This window comes from Lynx rufus, unplaced genomic scaffold (assembly GCF_022079265.1).
Source record: "Lynx rufus isolate CCGP_SWC_20201006 ecotype Redwood Valley unplaced genomic scaffold, mLynRuf1.p SCAF_2, whole genome shotgun sequence".
Classification (NCBI taxonomy): Eukaryota; Metazoa; Chordata; class Mammalia; order Carnivora; family Felidae; genus Lynx; species Lynx rufus.
In genome coordinates, this window is record NW_025814834.1 from 218,884,237 (window position 1) to 218,906,464 (window position 22,228).

Here is a 22,228-nt window from a genome sequence, read left to right on the forward strand (position 1 = left end):
TGTCTGTGCCATCGGGACCAATGGCACTGAACGAGCCAGAGTCCTGGGTGTTCATCCCTAGAATGGGGCAGGGAACCCCATGGACGCACATATGCCCAGAGGTCGCCGTACCATGATCTCCATGGAGCTCCAGCGTGACGTGCCCCAGTACATGGCCATCCCCTGGTTAATGACGTGGGTCATGGCGCGCACGGTCTCTGTCGGGAGAGAAGGGGACACTGCGGGTCGGGGGTGGGGTGACCGGGGGCATGGGGCCCAGCCTGGGGACATTCTGCAAAGACGGGTGGAGCAGGAGGTGGGGGGCTGCAAAGATGTCTTGCAAGCAATGTACTTCCTGGCTCCAGAGTCGGGTGTGGCTGGGGTTTCCAGGGACCGCAGGAAAAAGGGAACCACAGCCCAAGCAGCTGGCCTTGAAAACAATTTCCCCCAGTAGTTACGAGTCTTACGGAATCTTTGAAAAATGGGTTCTGGATGGATGGTGGCATTTCTATGGCGGATTGGAGAGAGGAGGGAAAGGTGAGATCAGAGTATGTCATTCTAGACGGTGGAATGGTGGGGGGGGGGGGCGCATCTCTAGTCTGGGGACGAATCACATTGGCAGAGGGCAACAGGAAGTTGCCTGTTTCGAGTCCCCCCGGCTTCGGGGTGTCCCAGGTTCTCCCTGGGATCTGGAGGACTGAATAGAGAGGTAATAATGGCATCCGTCCGGACAGCGGGCAGGGTGGGGCCCTGGACGGTTCCAGATGTGTCCCCAAGAGCCAGAAGTGGACATGGAAAGCCCCGTTTGTATCCGTCCCGGATTCTCAAACCAGCCCAGGAGCAGGCAAGGGACCCTCGCCCCAGCTACACGATACACTCTTCCTAGTACTCAAAAAAAAGTTTTTGAGAGATGAAAATCTGCCACTTACAGTCTCGCTACTGCTCCCGCACCAGGCTGTTTCAGCCCACGGGGATGCTGTGGTGTTAACAACATACTTGGCCTCGAATTTAAAGACCTCAAATGTCTCTCAGCTTTGCGGGGAGAAGGGCTGCGTCGTCAGACTCCTCGCTGGTCCCATACAGTGCTTGCAAGTCTCACTCCCACAGGCAGGGCAGGAAGGGGGGCTCAAGAACAAGTGTCTGTCAAAACGAAGCGGCAACCTTGACCCCTGGAAGTCCTGTCTCTCCCCAGGTGGCTTGCTCATCGGCTGCCGACATGGCGGGGGGCTGGGGGGCCCCTGAAGATGGCAGGGGGGTGGGAGAGCCGGAGGAAGGAAGGAGAATGCGGGCTTTGTTCACCCAAGCTCCCCCTTGAACGGCACAGACCCTCGGGCACCTTCTCCCGCAGAGAACGGCACCTCTGTTTTGGATGTCGTCCCGCCCCCATCCCGGGTCCCTGAGCGCCCCTTCGGCCGAGGTCCCCTCTTTCGGTAGAAAGCTAAGGTAGCTGGGGCTTCTGGGGTGTTGGTCTTGGGGCAGGTACGCCCAGGGCCCCCGAAAAATCACACCTCGGCTTCCAGGCCTTCAGGCCGACCCCTGCCCTCTCCTTCCTTCCAAGGTCGGGGACTGGGCTCCTCTCTGCCCATCCTCGGGAGGAGGCTGGCAGGGAGGCCCGAAGCCCCGCCCCAACCCCCAGGGACCACCGACAGGCCGCCCGGTTTGACTGCCCACACCACTCGATGCCAAGGGGGACAGCTCTTGTCGGAAAGCCCGGGGGGCCCGGGAAGATATCTGCCCACACCCAAGGCCAAGCTCAGGCTTCTGGCCGCTGTCCTTGTCGGCTTCCTCAGAAACGCTCCTAGGGTCCCCTGTGACCATGCAGCGTAACGGCCGATTCTTTTCAGCCACGGCCTCGGCCCACATGCCGGAGAGGGAAGCGGACACCCTCGTTCCCCAGCCTGGCTCCCTCTCATCCCTCAGCACAGCTGTCTCCCCACCCGGGAAATGGCACGATACACTGCAGCACCCCTTCTTCCATGCAGAGAGGGGGTCCGCCGGGTGCCTGGGGGGCGGGGCGGGCCACCGGGGCAGGAGCCCGCCGGAGCCTGCGACCAGCTTGAGAGAGAAGGGGTCCCGGGCACGGCTGGCTGGGTGGACGGCCCACACACGGGAGTCCGGCACTCTGCGCTTCTGCCCAAGCCAATGTCAGCGGCCCCAGACGCAGGGACCACTGGGGACAACTGTCCTGCACCTCGATATTTAATGCCGGCCGGCAGCAGCAGGAGGGCCCGATCCTTCCAGCTGCTGCCAGAACCCACAGTACCTCCTGCCTCGTCACAAATAATACATGGGAGGGGTCAGGTGGCAGCACCAGTTGGCAGGCAGGCGCCCTCCCACTGTGGAACACAGCCCGGCTCCCAGGGAGACCACGGCCTGCCCTGGGGCGGCCCTTAGCTCGGGGGCAGGCAGAGCCCACGCCAGGTCTCAGGGTTTGGCCTGCTCGCGTAGGTATCGTGCAAGGAGGCCAGTGACCGCGTTTTGATGGAGGGGTGGGGCTGCGTGGCAGGGGGCGAGAGCGGCAGGTGGCCCAGCCCGCCCAGGGGACGTGAGCACCACGCGCAGCCACGATGCTCGTGGAGGAGCCCGCGTGCCGTGACGGGGCAGCTGGCCACCGGTGTGTTTTGCTTCCGATTGAGGCAGGAGCTTAGCAGACGTGACCTACAACGTTAAGACGCGCTGGAGGCCGCTCGTTCTAGGGATCCCCCGGTGTTGACTCCTGTGGGCCCCTGGTCTCCCCAACCCTCTCCCAGACCATCCAGGGTCAAGGTTTCAGGCGCCCATCCCAGCATCCTCAAATCAAGAGGAGCCCTGGTGGACAGACAGCCGGCCTCGAGGATCACGGCAGTGCAAGGCAGGGGGGGGGGTTGGGGGGGCAGGGCGGGGGGGGGGTCATGCATGGGGCGGGGGGCGGGGGGGGGCAGGAGAAATGAAATGGCAGCGCTGGCCAGGCGGGGGTGAGGGCGGGGGCTCCACACTGCTTTGCTTTTCCTTCACTTGCAAGATGTTCTCATAGGGCGTTATTTTTCCTTTATGCATTTTATGGAGAAGTTTGTCTTGGGGGGAAAGAGAGTAGTGTAAATAAAAACACTGTCTCATAAAATGCAGCTCGGACACAGGAGTCAATAGTCGGGCTAAGGGTACTGTGTACCTTCTATGATGAATGTCCTTGACTTGGAGGAACTAAATGGGTCCCCTGGTGATAAAGAAAGATTTAAAGAGACCAGAGTTTATAGCTGTGGGAACACGGACAGGCGCGGTATGACAGAGAGCGTGGGGAGGGGACGCACAAATCTTCCCAGAATACTCGTTTTGTTTAAAGACAAAAAAACGAAAAGACAAAAAGCAAACAGACCACACAGACCCCACACGCAAATATATACACGCATGCGTGCTCGGTATATATAGAAACAAATGAAGAAAAAATAACTTGAACACAACTTCATTTTCCAAATCCCTGAAGCAGCAAAGCACAAATGAGGAGCCTGAAGCAGGAAGGGGGGGGGGGGTGATGGGAGGGCGGAGATGGCGGGAGAGGAAAGAATAAATACGCGCAAAGAAACCAAAACTGCTTTTCAAAGCACCGCGCTTTTTTTTTTTTTTCTCCTCTAAGTAACAATTTATCTCTCAGAGCAGGAGGCCCCTAAAACCTCCCGGCAGAACGGGAGTATGACTGAAAAGAACACAGCAGTTGCAAACAGCCATCATATCGTGACTTCATTTAGCTACGAAATAGCAAGAGCTGAGAGGAGAGAACATTCCACTCGGTTCTGAACCCGGGAGGGGGCGTAGAGCCCGCACGGATCAGGTGCATATGGACCCAAGGCCAGGACGGGGACTCGGGGACTCCGCCTGGAGGTGCCAGGCCCCCCCGCCCCGCCCGCCCCCAGCAGCCGGGAGGCCTGGGTGCCCCGCGGAGAACCCACCTTCCATGGGCGTGTTGGGGTCCGGGCGGTTGGCAAACACCACATCCACGTACTCCAACTGCAGCCGCTCCAGCGAGGCTTTCAGACCTGGGGGGAGGAGTCAGGAGGGGTGGTCACCATCTTCACTGACGCTGCTGGGCCCTCACCCGCGCACCTGCGTGCGGCACAGGGAGCAAGAGGTCCCAGGCACCCGGAGCCGTCACACGGCGTGGGGACACATGTGGGCAGGTGCCACCGGAGGTGAAGAAGAGCCAGGACCTAAGTGGGTGCACGCCCCAAAGCGGGGGGCCGTGTGATCGGGTCCACAGGCCAATGCTCTGTGACTGCACGAAGGGGTGCCCTCCTGCACGCCCTGGGGGCCCACGTGGTGACGGGGAGAGCCAGGTTCTCCGGCACGGAGTGGGAGCTGCACCCCTGTCCACGCACCAAAGGCACAGATCACCAGTGAGCGCTGAGCAAGGGCTCAGAGCAGAGCCGCACAGAGAAGTGCTGGGGCTGCGGGGGCCGCAGCAAAGCCCCCCTAATCGTGTGATTCTTAAAGGGACGGGTGTATCATCTGGGAGCCCAGGTGGAAAAAGGCACAAAGACGACACAAGTATAGGATAAGCGGGACAGCCTACCCGACCCCTCTCTCTCCCTCCCCCCCTCCCTGCCTCTCTCTCTCTCTCTCTCTCTCTCTCTCACTTGTGCACGGAGCGCCTGGCTGTGTCTGACACGCACCTTTCCTGGGCTCTTCCCAGTCCTCCCCCAAATCCCAGAGGTGGCCACTCTTCCCACACCCATTTTACAGATGTTGCCACAGAGGCTTGGGGAAGTGATGTCCCTTGCTCAGGACCACCAGTCAGCATGGGGCCCGGCCCAGGCCTGTCTTGTCTTCCCCAGGACCACAATGCCCATCTGAAGGCGGTGGTGCCCTGCTCTGGTGACGCGGAGGCTGGGTGGAAGGAGAGGGTGGGACCAGAGCGCGGGGCATCTCCAGGCCTAGGCCTGCGCGTGTGGCTGGTGGGCGGGGGCACTCTGTGTCCTTCACTTGGGCATCTGCAGGAGGCTCCGTGGGTTCAGGGGCCGTGTGGGGCCAGCGCGCCTCCCTCACCTTCTATTATGTGCTTCCTGGAAAGGCCCCTCTCGGTCTCCGCTCTGAAAAACAGCACAACAGCGTGTGTGATGTTGCAAGCGGTTTTGGGGGAAATGTTCATGATGCAACGTTAGGCCAAGAAAAGTAGGTCAGTGAGTGCCACGTGCATCTGATTCCACTTGGGAGACAAACGACAGGCTCCAGGGGTGCGTTCATGCAGCCAGGAGGAGGGGCGCTGCCCGGCCGGCCTGGGGGAGTGGGGGTGGATGCAGGGGGAGGGGTCTCTGGGTTCCAATCGGCCCTTCTGTTTTGCTTAGATTTTTTTTTTTAAGTGAAGAATGAATCGTATTTATAACTCCTAGGAAGCCGATTTGGTCCGGCCCTAGAGACAATGAGGGGCCAGACCGCTGGAAACGGGCAGGGGTGGTCTGTGGCCAGGGAAGGTGGCACGTGGTTGAGACAGTTCACGAATTTTCTGGGTTTCCCAGAGTTTTGGGGATGTTACCCCTGTAATCAGAAAAAGAAAAAAAAAAAACCAAACAAACAAAAACCAAGCCCATGAAGGTAAAAAATACAAATGAAACACGGTTTGAGTAAAAGGCAACTCAGCCGAAGCTGCTTTTCCGGGACTTGATGTCCCTCAGTGGGGCTGGGCACCGGCCGGGGCAGACGGCTGCACAACACCCCCCGCCCCGGGAGAGCCCCCCGATTCGGGGCCGTGGCTGCTGACCCCTGACCCCGGCCGGGAGCATGCCTGCGCTGCACCTACTTTCCTCCCCAGAAGATCTTGGTGGTGATGACCAGGCTGGACCGTCTGCGAACAGAAGAAGAGGGGTGTTACTGGACGTAGCTGGGGTGGGGAGGGGTGTGTTCAGTTTACAAAGAGGGTCCTAAACACCCTTCTCATCTGGGAGCACGGGGTGTGAAATGGGTGCTTCGAGATCATTTCATGTTTGCCGGGTGCGAGCCCGGGGTCCTGGGGCTCCCCGCCGAGCCAGGAGACAAGCCACAGACGCAACTAACTCATCTTGAAGTTGGGCAGTGGGGGCCGGGGGTGGGGATGGAGTCTCACGCACCAGACCAGAGCCCAGAGCAGGACACACACTGGGGGGTGCAGGGAGCACGCTCCCAGGAGGTCAGTGCAGGGGCTGCAGCAGAAGGAGGGGCTCCAGTGGGGATGCCGAAGGCGAGGGGGCCAAGCAGCCTGGCTCTTCCCCTACAGGCCGGAGACAGGCTTTCAGAAAGCGGTTTGCGGGACGGCCTTGGGGAGAGCCTGGGGCATCCGGAGGGAGAGACAGGTGGGTGGCGCAGGACCCGGGGTGTGAGGGAGCTGGTGTGTGGGGTGATGGAAAGCCCCGAGGGAAAGGAATAGATTCGGGCCTCCTGCTGTGAATCCACAAGAGGCAGGAGCTGACACCTGTTTGGTCCTGGAGGGATGAGCAGGGATAAGGATGGCCCCTCCAGGCCACATCTCATCAAGACCCTTCCCAGGGGAGGGGGTGCCCGTGTCCCCTGTGGTTGTGTTTTCCTCCCTTGGAAGCAGGGGGGCTGCTCAGGAAATAGCTCCTCAAAGTCAGAAGCTGTGGTCCCCTTGAGCTCCGTCTCCAGGCAGGGGGGTGACCGGATATGCATTTCCCGAGGTATTCAGCTAAGACCTATTCAGGGGACCCACGAATACATGCGATTTCCTTTATTACAGTGTGAGGAGGAATTCTGTGATGAATTAGAGCCGAGAAGAAACAAACAGCTCGGTTGGGACAAGAGGAAGGGTGTCTGTCATCTGTCCCCAGGGGGTTTTGCACTTGCTGGGGGGGGGTGGGGGGGTGGGGGGTGGGATGGGGTGGGGTGGGGTGGGGGGGGCAGCTTTACAACAGCTTCTGCTGTTTCTGAAAATAAACACATGCAGGCCTCAAGGGGCCCCCAAGTGCAGGCGAGTGCCCAGCCCTGTCTGTCCTGGGGAGGGTGGAACCCTCAGGCTTCTGAACGCCTTGTGGGGGGACCCCAGCCACAAGGGCCACCACTCCCCAGACAAGTGTGATGTGCAGCCCTTAGCTGGCCAGCCGTTTGACAGACTCAGGCCCTCGAGCCTCAGGACAGCCCTGCCAGGGAGGCCAGACGTGGTCCCTTTACAGGTAGGGCCAGTGGCAAAGGGTGGAGTCCAAGTCCGGAGAAGGATGTCCCTCTCCTCAGTGGCTATACCCTCTGCCTTACCCGGGCCGTCTGGGAAGTCCTCATGTCCAGATCTTTTTGGCCTGACACAAATCAGAGCGCAACCTAGTTCCCTGGCCCCCTGAATCCCTGCTGGACCAGAGGTAGAGATCAGAGGCAGAGGGGCAGAGTCAGGGGCACAAGGATTACCCCCCCTCACCCCGCTCGACTCCCCCCTCAAGCAGAGATGCCTCTGGTCTTGGGGAACGGAGTTTGGCACCTCACTTGGTGACTCAGCCGAAGCTTCCGGCCTCACCGCAGCACCCCCCACCACAGTGTGAATGCTCTCTACCCCTGGAGGCAGCCCGGGGCTGGAATATTCTCCCCTGCCCAGTGAGAACAGTTCTGAGAAGTTCCAGGCTTTCGAAGGACTGGCCGGCTGCCCAAGGGCCAATGAGGCCTCACTGAGCACTCCACTGGGCAATAGGAAAGAGCAGCTTCGGGGCCCTAGCCGGAGCTCGCCCAGGACCCAGCACGCATCTGTCCCTCACGGTGCCCTCCTCCCTCCCACCTGCCTTTTCCACGCTTTTCCCCGTGTGCGCCCTGGACACTGACCACAGAGAGAACAGGGTAATTACCTCCATCCCTTCTTCTTGATGATGTTTCCTAATACCACTTCAGCCCTGCAAGAAAGACCGAGATACGGGGATTTCATTACAGCGCGACAAAAACGTTAAACCTCGCCCCTACCATGACGACGGGCCACTTGGTCCCCTCTATGGAAACGCCACTGGGGCCAGAGAGCCAGGCTGTTCATGCTCGCCCTGCCTTGGACACTTCATTCCAGAACGAGGAGAGAGACTGCGAGCGGCTGTCACCCCCCATGAAGGTGGCCGTGAGCGGTGCCCCTGCAGGAGCCTGTACGAGCAGACGGCTCCAGCTCTCACAGAGAAGGAAGGAGCTGATGTCCTGTTGGCGAGGCCTGCCGTATCCCATTTCCCTGGCCTGCTGGAAATTCACCGGGGAAGATGTTTGGCAACGTTCCGTGGGTGAAGTTTCCAGAGAAGTGTATATATATTTTTTAAAAAGGTAAATTATTCATCAAGTGCATCCTCTCTTTTCAGAGACGATCAACATGTATTCAGGGCCAGGGGCTGAATTTCCGGCAGGGTGCATGCGTGTGTGCGTGCTCACGTGTGTGGGTGCGTGCATCTCTCTTGTTTCTTGCTTTTGAACGCTAAAGAGACAAACGCCATGAGGACTGCTCTCTGTTCTTTTTGGCGTCACTCTGGCCCTGCACCAAACCTGGGCTAGCGGGGGTCACGGGCGGGGCTGTTCCAGCCTTGCCTGGCACTGTAGCGCTGGCTTAACTTTTAAGAACTTTCTGCTTGTAGCGAAATGTTTCTGAGTAAAAACAACAGACGGAGAATGATCCATACCCAGTGCTACATTCCAATTATAAAAGCGCCTGAGTCATCCACTCAGAAATAATGGGCTCTAATTTGCAAGCTGTTCAGCATACATTCTGAATGCTCGTCATTCATGGTCAAGATGTACAGAAATTCACTCAGCCCTGGGCCTCTTCCTTTTATTCCTTGGCCCCTCATTTGTGGGACAAAAGATGAGGAAAGGAGGAAGGGAGAAAAATGAGGAGTGGTCCTGGGGTTGCAGGAGCTGTAGAGCATCGGCTAATCAAAGCCTGTTGCTTGTGGCTGTGAATTCTTGTGGCCCTGCATTTGGGAAGCCTGACATCTGCTTGGGGCTGGGGTGGGGGGGTGGTGGTGGAGCGGGTACAGAAATCCTGCAGCTCTCTGGTAAGCGCCCAAATTAGCATCAGCATAAGAAGCAGGGGGCTCAGCAAAATATGTGCTTGGCATTCTGGTTAGCAAGAGGGACAGTGCCTGGCCCAGAAGCCACCGGAGGAGCCCGGCAGCCCCCCCAACCCCCCCAGAACAGCTTCTTCTGGCCTGTCCCTTGCTTCCCGTGTGGGTCACTGCTGGCACCATGCCACTGATGGGACTGAGGGCTGGACTGAGAAGGAGCCGCAGAGGCGTGCGGAGGAGAGGAGGACAGGACGAGGGCAGTGGGCTCCAGGGGTAACAATAACCCACCGGAAGCTGCTCTGAGTCCCCGGCTGCCGGCAAGGGGCTCCGAGAGGCCCTGAGGCTGCCAGATACCCAGTGCGTTTGCCCTGCTATGCCAGCCCTGGGTGTCCAGTTCTTTGGGGGGAGTGAAGACAGGGACACAGGGAGTGTGGCGGCTGTGGAGTGGGGTGTGCAAGGCTTGTCCACGGGGGCCAGGCCATCTGGAGCCCGAGAAGGCCGCCTGGAGCTGTCTCCCGCGTGCTCTCATGGGCAGCGAAACCAAGACAGGAGCAGGGCCAGGGAACGCCTGCGGGCCTGGCATCCGCATCGGGCTTTTCTACCTCTGACCCTTTGCTTGGTTCATCTGTCTGGAAAGCATTTCACTTTGATGGGAAGAAGCTGCCAGCAGGGAGGGGTTAGGAGGGGGCTGTAGCACCGGGGGGGGGGTGCGGGCAGAGGGCTGCTGACAGGGACTGAGGAGATCTGGGGGTCCCAGTGCAGGTTCCTGGGGCTGTCAGATCCTCAGACCCTGGGTTGAGACTTGAGAAAACGCCCTGCTGGGTCCCTGATTCTCAGAGCTCTGGGCCCCAACTCAAGCCGCAGGTAAGAACCCAGAGCCCTCAAGGCAGGTGCTGGCCCCGCCGCAGCCACGGTGCACAGGCAGCCAGGCTGCAGCCGACCCAGCTGATGGGAACTTGGCTCGCCCCAGGCAGGAGGGGCCAGAGGGAGGACGAACAGAGAGCCAACAGATGACTTCACAAACAAAAGCTGACTTTTGGAAACCCGATGCAGGAGAGTGGATGATTTGATTACAGCTAGTCTTTAAAACTGAAGCCAGCAGCCTTGGCTGAAGAGGGCTTTTACATAATTGAGTAGGGAAGTTCACTGCCAAGATGGGAAGTGCTTCCTACAGTGCTCGGCTGGCCAGACTCTGCTCCCCCCAGCTCGAGAGGCCCTGCCGTTCCCTGCAGCCCTCACTGTACCATTAAGACGTGGGAATGTCAGGCATGTGGCGCTGGCCGCAGGAGCGCGGGGGACGGACGACAGCTTAATCAGGCTCTGGCCCAGCACAGCATCTCAGGCACCAGAGGGACTGTGGTCCTCTCTGTGTTTGGATACATGGGGAGTTTAGTAAGTGACCGGTGTCCCAGTGTTCTGCAATTCTGGCCCCATGAAAACAACACCTTCTGAAGCCACTTAGACTTTAGCAAAGCAGGCAGAGTGGGAGGCCCATTTGTGGGCGTTTGGGAGCAAGGACCGGAGTACCAGCAGCTCTGGCTCTTTCCAGGGAAGCCGCGGCCTGCGCCACACTTTCCCCACGAGAAAAGACACGTACTTGCCCGCCGCGTAGACTTCTGCAGTATCGAAGAGGTTGATGCCATTGTCGTAGGCCAAGGTCATCAGCTGCTCTGCTATCTGAAATGAGAAAGCCAGGCTGCTAGTGCACAGCCCTGTCCTGCCAGGCTGGGGGGCGTGCCTGGGGTTCCAGGGCATCGCCTCGTGGCTGGGGGGGTCCCCTGGGCGTCCAGGCCCTGCACCCGGGGCTCCGCTCGGCCTCTCCTGCCGCGGGACAGGCGTGGAGGCAGCTCTCAGCAGCGGACCCGCAAGAAGGAACAGCTTATGGGTTGCGAGTTTCATGTAAGCGGGACTCTTGTCTGTCGGGTCATCGCAAAGCTTAGCACCTATACCGGGTTGAACACAGCCCCCCGATAGGAGGGCGATAGATCCGGGGGTGGGGTAGGAAATGAATACGTTTTTAAAGCTACGGCTACGACGTGTCCTGTGGCCGCGTGCCCGATTCCTTCCCAGCAACCGCACGAGGATGATGTTACTACTGTCTGCAGGTGGAGGCAATGCCACCCTGAGCCGGCGGGCACGCTGGCCTCACGGGAGGCCAGAGTTTGCTGCCCGGGCTGGTCTAAGTATGAGCTCGCGCTTCAGCAGCAGTGACCCACTGGGAGTGGGGGTGAGGCTCGAGCAGCCGGGGGAGGCCCCCCTGCCGTCAGCAGCCCCCCCACGCTGCAGCGGAGAACTCTGCCGGTCCTCTGGACAGCGCAGGTGTCCCTTTGAGAGGGAGCCGAGCCTGCGTCCCCAGCTGCCCAGGGTGGGCTCGGTAACACTCCACAACCCTCAAAACCCGTAGGATGAACAGCCAGCCACATTCGGGTTCGCAGAGATTCTCTCCATCCCGGACTCAGAAGCCCCAAGGGCCGGACAGGTATGGAGGGTGAGGCCGGTGGCCGGTGGGGAACCCACACTCTGTCTCTGCCCCTGGGAAGGCAGCTCAGCGTGACCACACTCCTTGATTTTTTTCAAGAGAAGCCAGAGATCCAGGGAATTTGGGGGTGGTAAAAATTTCCTGATTTTTCAAACGTGGGCAAGGAACCCCAAATATTTCTGATACTGAGCAGGCCAAAGCTAACTGCCATCAGTCAGCAGCTGTCGTTTGAGTCAGAAAGCCCGGGGGGTGGTCAGGCTGTCCGCGGAGGATTTTTTGGATCCACCGGCAGCCCTCCCGGAGCCTCCCCCAGACCCCCGTGCATCTCTCTCCACCCCGGGGGTCCCTTTCTTGCTCTTCAGCGCTCCAGGCACAGCAGGCTCCCTCACCAGTTCGTCTTGTCTTCATCCAGACGTTTCCGGGGTGCGTCCCACCAAGCCGCCCGAGCTCTGCCCGGGAGAGCACCCGGCGCTGGGCCCCGGCAGGGTTATACAGACGGTTTGGGGGGGACGCTGCCTCCTGGGGAGGGTTCTGAGCCGAGGTGACTCAGGGCCAGGGCTTGTATTTTGAGACTTCAGACACTGCCCACTGTGGATATTCTGCTCTCTGCTCTTCTCACGCTACATCTTGGAAATCAACCCAAATTAGCTAAAACGATTTAAAAACTGTGGTCAAATATGCATAACATAAAATTTACCACTTTAACCTTTTTAGTATACAGTTCTGTGACATTAAGTACATGCATGTTGTACGGCCATCACCCCCGCCCACTTCCAGAACTTTCTCATCTCCCCAAACAGAAACTCTGTTCTCTGACACACTAACTTTCCATGCCTCCCTCCCCCCCCAGCCCCTTGGTGCCCACCCATCTATTCTCCGTTTCTATAATTTTGACTCCCCTAGTTACCCCATATGAGTGGAGTCTCACAGTGTTGGTCTTTCTGTGACTGGCTGGCTTATCTCATTAGCTTGGTGCCTTTAAGGTTCCTCCATGTTGTAGTGTGGGTCAGGATTTACACGGCTGGGTTTTGAAGGATGGTTAGGAGTTTGTCAGGCGGGAAGGGGGAGAGTAGGTGGAGGGGGGTGATAGAAGGAGGGCAGCTTGCTGTGTCTTGTCCTTCCTGTGCGCAGGTCCAACACCTGGGCCTCCTCCTTGCCCAGCTTTCTCTTACTCCAGCATCAGAACCTTTGGCCGGTCCTTCCAGCTCCCCCTTGAAGCTGATCTAAAATTGGACCCCCCTGCCCACCTCCACTGCAGCCATCTGGTCCAAGCCAGAATGCCCTCGGCTGGGTTTCTGTGGTAGCCCCTGACTCTCTCCACTTCTGTCCTTGCCTCCAACACTCTACCTGAGCAACGTGCGGTCCACAGACCAGCAGCATCAGCATCACAAATGCAGAATCCCAGGCTCTGGCCCAGACCTGTCACAGCAGAACCTGCATTTTAACTGGATTTCCAGGAGGTTCATGCATACATTACAACTTGAGAAGCAGCCCCCACCATCTGGCGGGAGGGACTGGCTGTCCTCAGTGGAGCACCCAGAGTGAGCCTTTTGAGTTAAGTCAGGTCAAATTTCCTCTGTCCAAAAATCTCCAGTGGCTTCTCTGCCACGGATGGTCAAAGCCAAAGTCCTCACCAGATCTGCTCCCTCACCTCTGATCCCATCTTTTGACCTGAGGCTCCTCCTGTGGCCTCTTGGAGGCTGGGGACAGTCCTGTTCCCTTGGCCTGGAATGCTCTCTCTCTGAATCACCACATGGCTCACTCTCACTCCAGCTTTCCTGATCGTCCTGCATAAATTGGGAGCCCACATCCCAGAACTCCTTTCTCTGCTTTCTTGTTCTCTGCGGTTGACTAAATAACGGCTCCTGGAGCCTGTGAATGGTCCTTTGGGTAGAAAAAGGGTCTCTGTAGATGTGACTACATTAAGGGTCTTGAGATAGGCGATGCTCTCAGATTGTCATGTGGGCCCTGAATGCTACAGGTGTCCTTTGTAGGAGGGAGGCAGAGGAAGGATCTGACACAGAGGAGCGTGAACGTAACCACAGAGGCCGAGGCTGGAGTGATGTGGTCACAAACAGAGGACTGTGACAAAAGAAACTTCTGTAGTTCTAAAACCATGCAGTTGGTGGTAATTCGTTAATGCAGGCACAGGACACATCTCGCCCTCAGAGATAAGATGTGCTCACGGTCTGTCCCCCTCCCCAGAAAGATAGCAGCCGATGACAGGGACCTGGCACTCTGCGGGTGCCCACCAGGCACGAGCTGGGTGGAGACTGTCCTCAGCTGGCCCCGGTGGCCTCCTGACCGCCCTCCCCCACCACCTCCTCACTGTCCCTGTCTACGCCTTGCTCCTCCCTTCCTGTGCCAGGGAGACCTCCTCCTGTTCACTAAGCTAGAGCACGAGTGCTGTGAACACGCCTAGATCCCACCCCCACGGAGGACGGAAGCCGGGCAAATTCGCACAAAGCAGGCCCTGTCCGCCATGCACGGAAGATTAGCAGGCTCTGACTCAGAGGACACCCGTCCCATTTCACCTGTCGCTTAGCAGAAGGACATAAACACGATCCTAACCACACCAGGGCGGTGAGAAAGAGAATGAGGGCACAGGAATTTTCAGGGCTGGGCTTTTTATTTTTGTCAATGCTAGGATTTTGGTATAATTCCTCTTCGGGTTTTTCTATGCGAATATATGCTTTTTCCCTGCAAAACTACGGCTCTAACACCCAGACCGCTGCAGGTGCTGTTATCCACGCACTTTCTCTGGGCCTGTTCCCGTCATTCTTCAAAACGTGACTTCTGAAGACTTCCGCTCTGTGGGCGTTGTCCTACTTTATGTGATGGGGCCTGTATTTTGTGAATGGCTATTTCCAACATCAGAAACTAATGGCAGGAGGAACTTTAGGAGACACATGGGCCTCCTCCCTTCCTCTCCTACTCGGGGGACCAGGAACCCATCCCATCCCAGACCTTGGCCCCCCTCCAGGATTCTCCAGGTAGACCTCGGGCACCTGACGTGTCTCTGGAGCTCTGTGTCCTCGAAATAGGGCTAACACTACCTCCCTGGGTCGATGGAGGATGGAGTGTCATGATAAATGTCAAGTTTAGGGGTGCCTGGGCGGCTCAGTCGGTTGAGCGTCCAACTTCGGCTCCGGTCATGATCTCACAGTTCGAGGGTTCGAGCCCCGCGTCGGGCTCTGTGTGGACAGCTCAGAGCCTGGAGCCTGCTTCGGATTCTGTGTCTCCCTCTCTCTCTGCCCCTCCCCTGCTCACACTCTCTTTCTCTCTCAAAAATAAACATTAAACAAGTTAAAAAAATAAATAAATGTGAAGATTGTAGCTACTATCCTTATTAGATTTTTAATGCCCGGGCCGCTTTGAACGCATGCTCTGAAGAGGAGTTTTTTGCCTGAGCAGCTGTGTCAGGTCACAGGAAGGGCACCAGACTAGAGTTTGGAAACCTGACTCTGACCAGGGCGGCCCCCACACCAGGCCACATGATCAGAGCTTTACTAACACTCTGCCAGGCTCCCCGGGGCCACAGCCCCACAGACATTTGCAGCGAGCTGCTGTGAACCCAGAAGACAGGGAACGGCAGACCTTTTCTGGGAAGGACCAGAGAGTAAAGACTGCAGTCTGGGGGCGGTGGGGTTCTGGGAAAGTGGCCATTACGATATGTAAATGAGTGGGCGTGGCCGCCAGTCAATAAAACTTTATTTATAAACACCTGGCTGTGGAATTCATAGAGATAGTAGAACAGAGGCTCCCCAGGGGCTGGGGGATTATTCCCTCACGGTTCCAGAGTTTTGTTTAGGGCGATGCAAAATTCTGGAAACAGACAGTGGTGATGGTTGCACGGCAAAGGGGATGTACTTAATGCCCCCGAACTGTATGCTTATAAACGGTTAACGTGGTAAATTTTATATTATGCACACTTAACCACAATAAAAACTGTGCAAATAGCAAATCTTATGTTTCATATACTTAATTAAAAGAAAAAAAAAAAAGGACCAAAACTGCGCTGGGGGCCAGAGTTGGCCCGAGGGCCATGCTGCTCACTGCCGTTTGCGGAGTCCTGCCGGGGAACACCACTTTGCCACAGAAAATCCACCGGCTCCTTGTTTCTGTATCTCCCCGGCATCACGGCGTCTCGTGTACAAAAGGGAGCTCTAAAAACAGGACCCCGTTTCCGGATTCTTTGGCAGGGCAAGCACCTTCCTCTGGACACACCGTGCTCCAGGTGGGGCACCCGTCTGGAATGCGCAGTGGCCCGTGGCCACCCTGGTCTGGGCAGGAAGCCAGCCAGCTAGAGAATAAAACCCGGCCATTCATCTGAACCGCGGCGAGGTGGGCCCCTCATCCTTGACGTATTGATCTTGTTGGACACTAAATGTAGGATTTAATACGAAAATTCTGTTTGCTCCCTCGCTCAATCACTTTCGCCTGCCAGGACCTTTTAGAACCCCAAATCTGTCATCTATTGTGTCCGCTGTCCTCCCAGCTTTGTGTCACCTGGAAACGACTTCTGGTATCTTCACACGTGTCACTATATACAGGACGGAGACGTGGCGGAGGCCGGAACCAGCGAGGCCGCCATTGGATCGTTAATCAATACTCAGGGCACAATGTATCTGTTGGTGAAGACGTCACCTAACTGGATGGTTATGATTTCGCCACTTCTCTGTATCTTTCTCACAAAGACGTCACACGTGGGGGAAAATAAGTCCTTCCCCTCCACGTCAAAAGGGAAACAGGTGAGTCACTCACTACTTCCTTAGGGTGAACCACATGGGCTCCGGGGCTCCGACTTTATATTCTAAGTGCTCTGAACCAATCTGGTAGCTGAAGGCGAAACAATTCCCTGCACCTTAAAAACCCCTCACTTCACCCTGAGATAGTCCAGAGCCAGAACCCCCAAAGCAAGGGCAAGGGACTTCGAGGACCAGCGACTGCCACAAACCCAAAACGGAACAAAAGCACAAGTTAAATACATTTCGATTTTGACGGAAGCAAAGCTCTTCCTTTGAAAACGAACCGAGCAATCACAGCTAACACGGTCTCAGATGAACTCACTGATTAATTTTTAAACGTGACCTTTCTGAGAGTAAGTAGGGCAGACATGAGGACAGCTTCTTGTGCAGATGTCCAGGACTCTCTAAGCAAATGCCACTGTTCTCATTTCCAGGATATTCACTCACTGGCCCGACGTGCACAGCAGCCCGGGGTGCACCTGCCTCTCCACAGCAGACGCTGCGTGGCAGTGGGAAGCCAGAAGCCCCAGCAAGTACCTTCGACGGCAGCTCCGGGAAACGCAGTTAGGAGCTCGGTGAAATGGGGAGCCACTCAGAGTCCTCAGCTTGCGGTCAAATTTGCCGAATCCGCATTCGGAATGACCTCCTCGGATACTTACTGAAGTTCCAGATCTGCGTGGGTGTTCCCTGTCGGAGCAGCTTAGAAATCCATCGGGCTTTGTAATTTGGGAAGCATGCGCTCCCTGAATTCTCCTGGTTAGCGGCGGAATAGGTGCGCAGGTGAGAAGCCGGAGTTTCTGTGCCTTTAGGGGACTCATGGACGCCCCAAGGCACCCAGCTGCTAAGCACAGGCAGAAGATCGTTCGATACTGCCGTGGCTCACCTCACCGTTCCCGCTACCCAAAGGGTCAAGGCACCCTTGAAGAACAGGAAGAGGGAGGCTGCGGTGGCCACTGTGAGCACAGGCCCAGTGGTTCATGTGGTGGACTTTACCATGTGCCCGGCGTGGGCAGCCCTTGCTGGGACCTGGGGGCCGAGGGAGCCCCGTCTTACCTCATCGGTGATCTGGCCTCCGAAGGTCACCCATGTTCCTGGAAGGAGACACACAGACTCAAGTCAGAGAGCCTCCCCAGGGAGCTTGGACCTCCCCCAGAGTGCTCAGTCCTCAGGCTGCAGGGCCTGGGTGGGGGGGGGGCAGCCACAGGCCACCGTGCCCCTCTGCTCTGCGGTGAGCATGTCCTCGGCACGTGTGGACACCTGGCCTTCAGGGCAAGTCTTCCTCTCTTGGGGCCACCAACCTGGGGGACAGGACGTGCCCGGAGCAGGCAGCCGGGTGCAGATCTTTGAGCTGCTCGTTGGGGCTCACGCCGACACGGCTCCCATTCTGGTGACCAGCCACACGGGGCAGGATGAGGGGTGTCTCCCGGAAAACAGGCTACGTCTGACAGCCACGCCCACACTCTTGCTGGACGGCATACACATGTATGTGTGTGGAGGGGTGTGGCGGGAGCATACTGTGTGTTCCATGGAGGTGGAGGGACAGTGTATTCTGGGAGCAGAACTCACATCCGGGCAAAAAATCCACCTGCCCTTTATGAGGACTCCACCACGTGAGGAACGAAGATGGTCTCCAGACACACCTGGGGCCAGCGTGCTTCTCTGATATTCTGGCACGAGGCAGGGGGCTGTGTGGGCACAGGGCCCTGATAACTTGCCTTGTCTCCCCCCTCTCTCTCCTAGGACACCCCACCTCCTGGTTGCCGTGGCAACAGCCTCACCAGCGCCCCCCCATCCTTACCCCCAGGAGTGGCCCCTTGAGTCCCCCCAAAGCCCCTGCTCCCTTGGGGGGCACTGGACCAAGGGGGCCCCACACTCACCGAGCCCCAGGCAGGAGACCCGCAGGCCCGACTTGCCCAGGTTCCTGGAAAACAAACTTGGTGTGAGTTCTCAGGAGAGGCACAGGACCTGGCAGCCAGGCGCAGGCCCCCCCCCCATTCCCAGTGCCCTATTCCTTGAGCCCCCCACCCTGGTCAATGCATCTTTTGAGGCTCTGAAGGCCGCGGGTCCTTTGGAGAGAGTCCTACTGTAGCTCACCTGCCCCCCGGGGGTCAAGAGCCAACTGTCCACTTCCCGCCCCCCTCCCCCCGCCCCTGCCACACACACACCACGGTTCGGCCATGGCCTGGGCCTTGCTGGTGCCCATGGTGGGGCCTGGAGAGCGCCCCAGAGAGAGGCTGGCAGAGTGGACAGTGTCTTGTTTCACGGGCGAAACAAGGCTGATGTAGGCGTGGCAGTGCTCTGCTGAGGACTGGATGCCCATCTGTCCCGGCACAGGCCGGCTGGGGGCCTGCGGGGGCAGCAACTCGTCGAGGATCCTCCACAGCTCTGTGGGTCAGGCACCTTCCTTTTCCCAATGTTCCCACTTGACCTGAGAGCATGCCGGACCCGCCCAGGAGCGGCGAAGCCAGGAGTCCACCCAGGCGGTCAGCTCTAAGAGCATGCTCCCCACCACGACGGCATGACCCTGTCCGCATTCACGGGGGACACAGGATGCGAGCTGCCCAGATGGGGAAGTTGGCCAGGGCAGGGTCGGAGTCCACTACCCTCAGGGGGACCCCACTGCCGGCATCTCAGTCCTGGGACCGGCCCCCGGGTGCAACACCCGGCCAGGCACCGGGAAGTCAGAGAGTTGTGACAGACCCAGAGGGTGAACCCCAGCCTCCGTCCCCGAGGGCCCCAGCTTTTCCCTGGGGGTACCCCACTTCCAACTTTAGTGGATGCTGTGTCCTCAGTTTCTCCACCCAAACCTGGCCCCCTCGGGCCCTCTGAAGCTTCGGTTTCCTGCTTCCAAGATCCACAGGTGGTTGTGGGGGGTGGGGAGGGGGTATAATAAACTTGTAAGCGGTTTGAAAACAGTTTCACGTGTCTCCAAATTTAAAGCAGTTCTGGAATACGCAGGCTTCTGTTCAAATTTCCCATTAAAACCAGCCCGGCTGCCAGCCCACAGTTCCTGCAGGGAGGGCTGGGATTTTCCCTAAATAAAGTACAGAACAGAACAGCAGCTGGTTTCTCTTTCAGGGAGGGGGGCAGATGGAGCAGAGGCTCTGAAGCCAGAGCTCAAACCCTGGCTATGCGTCTTTGGGTGTGCGATGTAACCTCGTGATGCCTCAGTGTGCCCCTCTGTAGAATGGGCTCACAGTGCCGGCCGAGAGGATGACACGAGATAACACGTGTTCCCCCGGGCACAGAGTCACAGAACACGGACCCTGCATGTGTCCCACTTCCAAGAGACAGGGCACAGAACACAGACAGAGGCCTTTTTTCCTCACGTGAGAAGCAATGGACCAGTCAAGTACTTTTTTTTTCCCCCTAGAAATCAGTGAAATAACCTGAGGGTGCCCTCAGCATGTCTCGTATGTTCTGACTGCTCTCAAGGAAGGCACGATGTGTGAGGTGAGGGACAGTCGCCATACGTATCGTGGTGACCCTTTCACAGTGCACACACACACGTCAGATCTTTATGTGGTATACCTTAGCCTTACACAGTGTTACCACATTTCCAGAAGCCTGTGGGAAAATCCTTGATTTAACTTCAGATCTGCTATGAGAAATTTAAAATAGAGTGTGTATGAAGTCCAAGGGCTGAGTGGTCAAAAGACGTGACTTGAGAGTTCTCTTACATTCTTTAAACCGTGTGTGAATTGCTGTTGCTTGCTAGGCAGGAAGGTAATTTTTGTTTTGTCGTCTGTAAATAAACTGGAATTAAAAAGCAATTAAAAAAAAAAAAGGAAGAAAGAAAGAAAGGCAAAGCACATCGCCTATAGACCACGCATCAGGCCGGGCCGATTTAACGGTGCAGACAATTTTCCCCACGCTAGTTGGAAGGGACCCGTGGCGAGAAATCAGAGCATTGCTTAAAAGCAGTCTGGTAACGAGGCAAAAAGGATAGAGGACTCTGATCAGTGGTTCTTAACTGTTGGGAGGTCACAGGCCCCTTTGAGAAACTGATAAAGGCTACAGACCCCTTCCCTGGAAATGTGCAAGGACACGAAAACCCCCAGAACCCCGTTAGCAATGCCCGGCGGGCAGCGGGGGGAGCGGGTCACAGGGCCCCGGGCACCTGCTCTCAATAAATCCAGGTGCTGGAAGGGGGGCTGAGCTCCCGACTCTGCAAAACCGGCTCCCACCTGTGACCGTGGGAAGCAATTTCCTGGCCAGGCTCTGAGGAAGGCTAAGCGTTAGGTATGTCCTCTCGGAGTTCCCTTTTACCAGCATGGAACCAAATGCCTGAACGTGCTGCGCATTCAGGGAGACGAGTGGCGTTAGCAACAGGCAGATGAGGGTACAGAACGCCTGGCTGTGTCCACCTGGGTCTGTGGCTGAAACTCGCCCACCAGAAGGGGCTCCTCGCCTCCGACCCAGGCTCTCCAGCTGCTTTTCCACCCACTGCCCACAGGAATAATCGAATGAAACTAGGACACCGCGTGATGCTGCAATTACCCCGCTCAAGTTGTCTCCCTGATAAAATGATGGTATTAGTTTTGCCATCGCTGCCAGGCCTCGGGAGAAGGGACGAGAAGGGACGAGAAGGGACAGGGTACCTCCGGGCGAAAAGCTTTACAAACATGACTGCTCTGCGACGGCGGCGGGGGGGCGGGGGGGGGCGGGGGGGGGGAGCCCCAGACATCTCAGCCTCAGCTGGACCGGGGCTGGGCACCAGGCCACTTTCTGATCAGCTGTCATACGGAGGAGGGAGGAGGGAACATACCTGTTCACACGTCTGCCGCGCTCACAGACTTCAGGCTCCCTAAGAACAGGCCTGGGTTTCTGGGCCTTCGTCCTCAGACTGCAGCTGACCTTTGCAGGGTCTCAGGGCTGCTTGTTGGGAAACTGGGGGGTGGGAAGCCCAGGCCCTGAGGCCAGGCCCCGCCGCTTACTCACAGGGCTTGGCATCACGCCTCTCCCACCACGGAGCCCCTCTTGGGCCCTCCGGCAAGAATGTGGCGCTCTGGCCACCCACCTTTTGTTCCCTCAGCACCAAAGGGTGTGGCTGGAGGCCTCCCCCACCTCTGGCCAGCTTCCTAAGGTGATCGGAGTTGGGGGCAAATAACCAGGCCCCCTGAAGCCCTCATCTGCACCCAAGCTGTGGCGCTGGGACAGTCACTATGTGGCAACCCCAGGAGGGGCAGGTTTCTACCTGTAAGGCAGGTGCCCTATGCTCACCAAGGGTAGGTACCCAATGGTTTGGACTCTGGCTCACACTTCAGCTTCTAGGCAACTACGTTTCCTTTAGAGGTAGAACCCGCCTTCCTCCCCCCACACTGTAGTCCAGAAAAGCTCACCAGGCCACATGTAAGGACAGATGGGGGGGGGTCCCATAATTAGGAAGTGCTGGGGCTGGGATCCGAACCCAGCCTCTTGGACTGCAAACCCCCTTGTCATCCGTCTCGCCCTCCCTGCCTCCAGCATGTGTCAAACCTGAACACACAAATGCACACACACACACATGTGCAAATATATGCATACACGTGCGCACGTGTGTACTCACACAGATATGCACACACACATACATATGCGCACGCGGTAATCCTGAGCGACCAGGCTCTTTGAGATTTACTCCTTAATCGACCACAGGATCTTAGGAGGGAAATCATGCGAATAGCCATATTTTCCATTTACACAGCACTTTACATTTTAAGAAATGATCTCACTCATATTAACTCCTTTAATGATCCCAGGACTGACTTAAAAGTATCAGCCGGTAACAGGTACCTCACTTGAAATATATAGTCTGTTTACTCTTAGCTTTTGATCCCAACTTAACAAAAAGAGATAAGCCGGCTGGGCTCCAAGACTGGAGAATTCCAATGTGGATGGTCCTCCTCAAGCTTGGAGGCTGGAAACACAAGCCTTTTTACACCAAAGGCTCATAAAGAATATCAAACACCCCCAAGGACCCAGGGAAGGAAGGGACACAAGGCAGAGGCGCAAAAGAAATCAGAGTTCCTCCAAAATTCATCTCCGGGAGGCATGGAACTCCACACGGTTCTTTC

At 57.3% G+C, this 22,228-nt stretch overlaps 1 protein-coding gene across 8 annotated transcripts in view; it reads right to left on the reverse strand.

The window, feature by feature from the left end:
• Nucleotides 1–22,228, reverse strand: part of KCNAB2 (potassium voltage-gated channel subfamily A regulatory beta subunit 2) — an 84,620-nt gene that overhangs the window by 7,442 nt on the left and 54,950 nt on the right. For 7 of the 8 annotated variants that reach the window (XR_006962693.1, XM_047083319.1, XM_047083318.1 and 4 more), the window contains 8 exons: nucleotides 18,053–18,096; nucleotides 17,229–17,266; nucleotides 10,546–10,625; nucleotides 7,764–7,808; nucleotides 5,747–5,791; nucleotides 4,996–5,039; nucleotides 3,903–3,989; nucleotides 112–197 (listed from right to left, as the gene is read on the reverse strand). Coding sequence is in view for 7 of the 8 variants with exons in the window: in XM_047083319.1 (XP_046939275.1) it covers nucleotides 112–197; nucleotides 3,903–3,989; nucleotides 4,996–5,039; nucleotides 5,747–5,791; nucleotides 7,764–7,808; nucleotides 10,546–10,625; nucleotides 17,229–17,266; nucleotides 18,053–18,096 (469 nt within the window). In the remaining variant the exon portion in view is untranslated. The remainder of the gene's footprint in view (nucleotides 1–111; nucleotides 198–3,902; nucleotides 3,990–4,995; nucleotides 5,040–5,746; nucleotides 5,792–7,763; nucleotides 7,809–10,545; nucleotides 10,626–17,228; nucleotides 17,267–18,052; nucleotides 18,097–22,228) is intronic. The other variant, XM_047083323.1, reaches the window with a different exon arrangement.